The following is an 8,494-nucleotide window of genomic DNA, read 5'->3' on the forward strand; positions in this document are numbered from 1 at the left end:
AGGATCAATAAACGAATATTGGGGTAGTGAACCGGCTCTGGCATCTTCAAAAAACGTGCTCATGTTTTTGATTCTCATCCAGTTGTAAATGTTGCGCAGATTGCGGTACAACAGTGGTGTAGACTTGAGTTGAGGAGAATAGAACTTGTACGAGTTTCCATGATCGGCCATATTTTCGTAGATTGTACGGCACGGAACACCAAGAAAAGCACCATTGTTGGCAGTATAGCCAGCAGCAGTAGCACAATGGAAGAAATGACGATTGGGATAAGTTGGTCCAGGAACAGATGCTATAGATACGAACAATATTAATTTACAGCCGACAACATGCAGTCATTAAGCTTGCATGACTTGGTTGGCAGTTGGCGTGTCATCTTGCACTCCACAAATCCTTGTTGAGCAAATCCGTCATGATTGGCTAATCACTTTATACTATATTGCTTATTTTAGACTGTAAATTTTGATGTTTTCGACTCGTTGGTAATCTCCGCTGTCGACTTTGTCACAGCTGATTGACATTGTCTTACTCCAGAACCCTGATCACACACCCTCATTATCAACGGTTGTCAAAACCCTATTTAAGATTCCTGAGTGCACAGGTCAAAGCATATTGGCTGCATACACTGGAAAAGGGCGAGCTTATTTTGGATACTTGAACGGTTACAATACTGGGATTTAGGGTGACCGATTCAGTGTTTTACACATTTAAATGGTCATGATCCCCAACGCAATATCAGGATATCATTTGCAGTCAACCATTTCAACTACGGATTTTTGATTGATTGCATATAGAATTCATCATGCTTATGCTTAAAGTCAGCGTGTTGGCGTTTGCCGCTGTTTGTAGCGCTCAAGGTAAAACAACAATATGTATGGTTGTATATACTGTTGATTGGGATACTCACGAGTAAATACATGATTAGTTTTACCCAAATCAGCTCCGTTTGTTACAAGCAACGAGGGAATCTTAAATCTGCCTGTATCCAGTGATTTGAAGTGCGGTCCAAAAGCAAAAACCATTTGTCCAGATGATTTATGCTGCTCCGAATACGGAGTCTGTAACAGAGAAACCGACTCGTGTGGCAAGAATTGTCAACGCGGATATGGTCATTGTGAAGTGAAGAATCTACCTGCTACTGAACCTGCTACTGAATTTGATACCGAGCTTGTTACTGATTCTGATCTTGAATCTGATATTGAATCTGATACTGAGTTTGTTGCTGATTCTGATCTTGAATCTGATACTGAATCTGATACTGAGCCTGAGCCTAGCAAGACTCGGGAACAAAAAGACAAAGGTGCAGAAGTATCCAGTAAAAACTTGCATGAACTCGTTTTAAAATCTGATAAATGTGGACCAAATCATGGCAGATGCAAGGGATCACTATGCTGTTCCGACTACGGTCAATGTGGAGTGGATGTTTCGCACTGCATATCTCAATGCAATCCCTTGTATGGTGAATGTGGAAGTGATCTTAGTCCTGCTATCAAGGCTTCGCTCACTCTGACGGATGATAATACGTGTGGACGTCAAGTCAACAAAGTGTGTCCACCAGAATCTTGTTGCTCGCGTGATGGTGAATGTGGAACTACAACTGCTCATTGCAGTGTTGGATGCCAAGGTCTATTTGGTATCTGCAAACTTCCAATCACGAAGCTTCCAGAATTCGATTCGAGTCCCGCCGACTTCGACTATTATCGCGAGGTTCGTAAAAACGGCGAACGAGGTGGTCAGATTGCTCTGGCGTTTGACGGAGGTACTGATGTTCGTAACGTTCCAAAAATTCTTGACGTACTCAAGGAGTTGGGTGCTCGAGCAACATTTTTTGTCAGTGGATTCAAAACTAGCAATTTACACGACAGCGAAGTACAAGCCATTGTAAAAAGAATATGTGACGAAGGTCATCAGGTTGGATCTGGAAGTCTGTCTTATTCCAGACTTTCCAAACTTTCGCCCGAGGAAGTTGCTCTTGAAATGCTTAATAATGACTGGATGATTCAAAAGGTGATTGACGCCAGTCCACTCTACATGCGACTTCCTCATAGCTACACTAGTCCGGAAGTGATTAAGCAACTTATGGATATGGGATATATTGTTGTTGGAAGTAATCTGAATAGCGGCGACTTGAGAATTGGCGATGTAAATGATTCAGGTGAAACGGCACTTGCCAACTTTGATCAGGGCCATGGTGTCTATTCCGAGTTTGGTGTACGGATCAAATCGTTAATCACACTTAATCATGAGGATGTTAAAAATGGTCATCTCGGTATTCGAAAAATTATTGAAAAATATAGTGGATTTGGATACAAGTTTACTACCGTTGGTGAGTCTCTGAGCCAACCTGATCCCCAAAGCTGGTATCGTGTTCGTGACTTTAACGAATTCGCTTGAGTTTGATACATTTTTTGCTTGTTGGTTTCTATACCATTTCTATCCACGACAACTATAATCAATCTAAAAAGTATTGTGCATGTGGACTGATAGCATCAAGTGAAATAAATCATTCATTAGAATAGTTTTGGGTTTTATGAATATTCATTGGGAATTTCAGATTAAATGTGAGATTCTGAATTTATGATGGACATGGTAAATTGTGATTCAATCAGATTTACGGTTCTACATCAGATCATCTAGTGATGCTATCAATAGACTACTGCATACATGTTGCGTATGTATTGCCATCAAAACAGTCGGCAAGTACTGCATCCATGAATGTCGCAACTGTGGACAACAACACAATCTGTCGTGACGAGACCTGATCATTGTCAATATTCATCTTGGCAATACTGACCATGAAGCGCTGGTTGTTCAATTCGTCAAGTTTCTGCTTATAGCGTACCATTGGTAACAGTCACAGTTTTAGCACCATCACTGGGACCACCATACATGAGTTGACCAACACACTTGCAACACCATCAGCATATGTTGTACAAGTTAATTTCATGTCTTGAAATTCGAGTTTATTTCAAGTTCATTTAAAATAAAAGATGAATGGTGCAATGTAATGATAGTATTGAACAGTTGGATTAACATTCAACTGGTCGATAATACAAGTGAACACATGACAAATCAATACAATTCGATTGTAATTCCACACAAAAATGCTTAATTTGACATTGAATCTGAATACATTCATAGTATCAAATTCACACTTTGAATTAAACAATTTTGTGTGAAATTACAATCAAATTAAACATTTGTCATGTGTTTATTTGTATTGTTCAATCAAGTGTCAATTCAACTCAACAATTGATTACGTCATTCATATAATGACTCGAGTCTTTTATTCAACATTTTAATATTTAATTATTGTTAATCAGTCAATTGTTGGATTAGTAAATGTGTTACAAAACATTCATTTACATGCTGAATCTGACAAGTGGATGTGGATTGTTCCAATCAACACATGGATTGGATCGACTGCAATATTGTCATTGATTGCAGTCACTGTTGACCAATACATTGTAATACATTGACAGTTTTGACATCAACATTGTCATTCATGTCAAGTTGTGTGTAGTTGCCAACATCACACCACAGCAATAATGTGTCAACTTTCAAGTCCTGTGGTACACCGTTTTAACCATGACCGGATCGATGTTGACCATTTGTCAATACACGGGTCAGTTGTATAATCGTACAACTGTTGGTTAACCAATGTTTGACTGTCAATATTTGAATCATGAATATTGTCCAACATTTCATGACACCATCTGATACATTCAATACATCACACATGAATACAATGCATATATATGCGGTAGCAACAACCAATCCAAACCAACAGTGACAGAGTTACACATCAACATATACTCGATCATCAGTCGAGTCTGCATATATCAACTAGTTGCAACACGTCATAATCAATGCGGATTATATTGTCCACCAATCGATCATGACAGCTAATCCATACCAATCATGTAGTCAATACAATCACCAGCATATCGATGATTGTTGACTGGTGGTTACAACTCGTCAATTGCATCCAACATTACAGGTGATGCACATCTGATTACTGCAAATCAACAACTTGTCAATCATATCATAGTGTGCATTGTCAACGGACCATGCAATTACAAATCAATGTATACGTGATCAACATTTGATATTTGATGGTGATGAACCAACCATGATTGGTTATATCATGTAACTAATACAGTTGCATTGTCTGGTATTTATGATCAACCCAGTCATGTCAAACAGTAACTAATGTGTGTATATCAAGTTTGGGTTGCATGAACACATCAAGGTATTTGATAACGAGTCCAACGTGATGATACAAACCCAATATTATATGAATATACAAGTTGATGAATCAAGTCGGGGTTTGCAAAGTGTCAATATGTCAGGTCAATCAAACAAGTCAGTCAACCATTATATTGTGACTAGTGATGGCACGGTTTGAATATCAACGAGTTAGACAGTCGATAATATGGGTGATTGTGATTTGGTCAAACTGCAACACTCGTATATCACTGAGTTGGTTTGGTGTGTGTGGTGTAAGCAGTATGCATAAACTCATTGATATCATGGACTATATCCAATATACACCACACATATACAGTGGTAAACACCAACGTGTGATGTATCCAGTGATCGTATACTGGTTGATTGGTGCAATATGATCACACACTATTGTATTGGTGACAATGTGTTGTTGAACAGGCGAGATCTCGAGTGTTTGCAACATAAATGGAGTGGATGTACAACATTGCTTGTGCCGTCATGTGGTGATATCACCTAGAATATATTGTGTAGCGACACCATAGTGCGACAATATACTCTGGTCGTTAACCCTGATATCAGGGTTTAAATCAAGCAATGGGCGATTGTATAAAGGGAGATCCCTTTAAAGTTACCCTGACATTTATAGCAGTAAATCAATGCTAACCCCGACAACACAAATCCCTTAGGACGGTCATTCAAGGAATATGCTTTTAATATTATCAATCTAATAATGAGTATAAATACGACACCAAACCGACGTGTTAAATGACATTCATTACAACTTGCTCAACCAACCAATACAATGAAATTCTCAATTGCCGTACTGTCATCGATACTTGCTGTCTGCTCAGTTACTACAGCTGGTCCAGTTTATCCCAGTTCGGCCACAAATGCTGAAGCTAGCACTTCAACTGATGGATCTGACTATCCGGTTTTTCCTACAAAAGATGGGCTTAAGAAATATTGCAGTCCATTCGATGATATTGAAGTGCCGTTGATCACTGGTATTGCAAAATCTCAAGCTAGACTCGACAAAATGTTGGAGAGACTTGAAGGCGTACGTCATAAGGTTAATGTTCAAAGAAAAGTGACTTTTGAAGCGGAGCAAAAAGTCGAGTCCCTGGAACAAACTCCGAGTCAGTTGTTGGATAATGCTAAAGAAGAGTCTGATCTGCATCAAAAAAAACTTAGAGAACTTGAACAAGATTTGGAGGAACGTGTTAGGAGAGCTTCGGATCTGATCAAGGAAGAAGATAACTTCAAGGAAACGCTTATGCAGAACTTATTGGATAGATCATTGATGGCTAGTAATTCCTTACTGAGAGCAGTTCCCGGATATAGTAAATGCTTCCATTATTTCTTTGATTATTTTATGGAAAAACTCATATAATCCAAGCATGATGCAATTTTTCAAGAGTTTGGTATTCAGCAAACTTTTCAACCAGACTCGTCACATTGCTGCAGCTCAAAGTGGACCATCAACAGTTTCATCTAGAATATACTATAATGCAGCGTGTATTTCATGATGGTTTACTTGTCATTTGTCATGCATCCAATTCCATTCATTCAATAAACATCGTGTATTGCCAAACCATAGTGTATTATACTAATGACTTGATCATACTGTGTTGGAATAGCCAGACATACTTTTAAGCGGTAACCTGTGGCAAAATTAATTCTAGTAGCACACACTTTAAATCTTCAAATTAAACTCTTCATCACCAATCCATATGCCTCGACTCCATTATCCTCATTTTTGGGATTCATGCAACCACTAGCGGGTAACATAATGACATTACATTGACATGGCCAACCACAGGAATCGATACCATTGGATAGTTACTTTTGGTTACAACTGCTTATTATCAAGCATTATACTTGTTTGTGTTACAAGCCACAAACAACCAATTACTATAGAAGCCAAGATATTTTTTATCAATAAACAACTTTTTAAACGATTTTGACTTTTTAATTACTTTATTATACCTTTTCACTATTCCTGAAAAGACCAAGTCTGTTGATTTTGGATTACTGTGCAACTTTCATTACACTTTTGATTTGGTTTCTTGTGATAACTAGTAACAGTTGCAGTTACATACTATACTATATTATATTTACTGTATCTTATCTACTATTACAATTTATACAAATCACAAAGCTCTGTAAAATTCGGACAAAATTCATGTATTGGATTATCAGCATAATAAGCGCAGTATTTCAGTCATTCAGATTCCTTGTTTTGGGAATGATCATTTCTGTATCATTTTTCACTGAAATGATAATCAGTGTGTCACTGTGAATTACTGTTTGAACCAAAGTCAATACTGCAAGCACTCGAGTGCTACTCCAATCAATTGACATTGACATTGACATTGATATCAGCAAGAAATCCAACTGATTTCCAAATTGAACGAGTTGATTCCAAAATATTGTTATCCACAAACATAAATGTCAATTGCAACACTTTTATCAAATCTATTGGATATCAAATCCAGTAAACCATTGTAACAAGCCTCGAATTATGTCTCGAAACAATGCAGCCATGACAAAATACAACACTTTACCAGGTTTGCTGTATACAACAACATATATTTGGAGCAGAGTTTGAACATATAGTTGCGCAGTTATTTGAAGTTTGTGTGTTTCTAGTATCATAACCAAAATGTGTGTTATTCCATCATCAACACTTTGCTCACAATACACTAACACTATTACTACACAATCAGTTGTCAATGACCATGAGTAGTATATGTAGTGCACTGGATGATACCACTTGTTTTAAGCAAGACTGCTAAAATATTCAAAAGTTGACGACATACTTTGATACATTCGTCCATGATGATTGTGATTGATATTGAACGCATTTGGTTTGTGGTTACAATGTGAGTTCTGGTTTTAGAACTAATCAGAATCGGATTGTCTGGAATTGTTGTTGTGCTAGATTGGTGTTTTCACCTATAATCACTGCTAAATTTGATTCAAAGTTGTCAGGTGTGATATCCTGACAAATGCCGACATTATCAAAATGCTTACCGTATACAAGTTGATTAAAGTTGCAAGTTGTCTGCCAAACTCATACTTGATGCTTCAATCGGACACGATTGGATGGTACAAGGATGTGTCAACAGAGCCATTATTTGTCAAAAAGCGTATGTTACAATAGTAAACTTGAATTTGGACTTTTCATGCTAAATGCATATCAATCCCTTGAATGGACACAATTGTATGATGCCAGTTGTATTAACAACATTGAATTATCAAATAGTTGGAATGGTTGGAATGGTTGAAAATATGCCATATCAGTTGTAAAATACAACTATCACTTTCTACTCTTCAAATCTGGTTGTATTAGTGGGAGTTTTATAACGTATTGCTTCAATCCATGAATGGGTTGTACCTGCTCTGTGCCATCAATTGGGTTGAAACTCTGCTTTTTGAACCCTTCAAACTGGTGAGGTGGAACCACAAAATAAAGTTTGGGTTCATCATACAAATTGCACAGTTTTGTAAGAATATCAACTTCGCGAATAGGATGTTCAGCAGCAACTGTAAATTGGAACATTCCCTGTCGACTGAGTGAATCAATTGCTGCAAAATTATTGTCATTTGTCGGTTCGTAATAGTTGCCATCAAGTGCTGCTGCAGTAGGGATAGTATCTATTCCAAATGTAATTCGTTGGCCATTGAGTGCATCCAAAGTAATCTTTGTCACTGTACCATCTTTCAGGCATCTGCATTTGAGAGTTTGTCCACCAGTACAAAAAACCACATGTCCGTATATTTCAAACAAATGTCTTGAAATTTTGGTTGGAATACCATCAAACATTTGCTGCATATTGGTAATCATTTGAGCAGAATGACGTTGCCAGAGTTGTTCTCCAACATATCTTGAAGAAATATCAACATGCAGGAATTTGTACTGTCCGTCGTCCGACACAATGGTATGAAGCAATGTATGAGTATTTGCAGATAGTTTGATTGTGAATCCAATGTTTCGTACCCCTTTGACTGCATCAACATCAGTCAAAGCTTTCTCCATTGGATTTGATACAATATCAAAGACAGAACGAGCTACACCACCATACATGCGATACCTCTCATTGATAGTCTCAATGGGTACATCCGGATAGCAATGACGTCGACAAGTCTGTAACTCATTCAAAGTCCAAACAGGAAAATCCCATTCCCTTGCCATCTTTTGTTTGACAAACTCCTTGTATCCTTCAGACCGAGGAGATGACATGAACAATACAATGTAACATGATG

The 8,494-nt window shown here is 37.7% G+C and overlaps 5 protein-coding genes across 5 annotated transcripts in view; 2 read left to right on the plus strand and 3 right to left on the minus strand.

The window, feature by feature from the left end:
- The window catches only part of BATDEDRAFT_24374 (uncharacterized protein), a gene marked incomplete at both ends in the record, with an annotated part of 1,202 nt that extends 790 nt beyond the window's left edge, over positions 1–412 (minus strand). Inside the window, 2 exons of the mRNA XM_006678367.1 lie at positions 33–290; positions 382–412. Coding sequence (XP_006678430.1) covers positions 33–290; positions 382–412 — 289 coding nt within the window. The remainder of the gene's footprint in view (positions 1–32; positions 291–381) is intronic.
- Positions 413–800: 388 nt separating this feature from the next.
- On the plus strand, positions 801–2,392 carry BATDEDRAFT_24375 (uncharacterized protein; the record flags this gene model as incomplete). Its single annotated transcript, XM_006678368.1, has 3 exons — positions 801–855; positions 924–1,106; positions 1,293–2,392. The coding sequence occupies 3 exons, from the start codon at positions 801–803 to the stop codon at positions 2,390–2,392; spliced, it is 1,338 nt and encodes a 445-aa protein (XP_006678431.1).
- Positions 2,393–2,651: 259 nt separating this feature from the next.
- On the minus strand, positions 2,652–2,843 carry BATDEDRAFT_88258 (uncharacterized protein; the record flags this gene model as incomplete). The annotated part of the gene is made up of 1 exon (XM_006678673.1): positions 2,652–2,843. The coding sequence occupies one exon, from the start codon at positions 2,841–2,843 to the stop codon at positions 2,652–2,654; it is 192 nt and encodes a 63-aa protein (XP_006678736.1).
- Positions 2,844–5,030: 2,187 nt separating this feature from the next.
- Positions 5,031–5,618, plus strand: BATDEDRAFT_24376 (uncharacterized protein; the record flags this gene model as incomplete). Its single annotated transcript, XM_006678369.1, has 1 exon — positions 5,031–5,618. The coding sequence occupies one exon, from the start codon at positions 5,031–5,033 to the stop codon at positions 5,616–5,618; it is 588 nt and encodes a 195-aa protein (XP_006678432.1).
- Positions 5,619–6,703: 1,085 nt separating this feature from the next.
- BATDEDRAFT_24377 (uncharacterized protein) lies at positions 6,704–8,471 on the minus strand (the record flags this gene model as incomplete). Its single annotated transcript, XM_006678370.1, has 3 exons — positions 6,704–6,873; positions 7,184–7,256; positions 7,626–8,471. 3 exons carry the CDS (start codon positions 8,469–8,471, stop codon positions 6,704–6,706), a joined length of 1,089 nt encoding a protein of 362 aa, XP_006678433.1.
- Positions 8,472–8,494: the final 23 nt, after the last annotated feature.

Source organism: Batrachochytrium dendrobatidis (assembly GCF_000203795.2).
Source record: "Batrachochytrium dendrobatidis JAM81 unplaced genomic scaffold BATDEscaffold_5, whole genome shotgun sequence".
Classification (NCBI taxonomy): domain Eukaryota; kingdom Fungi; phylum Chytridiomycota; class Chytridiomycetes; order Rhizophydiales; genus Batrachochytrium; species Batrachochytrium dendrobatidis.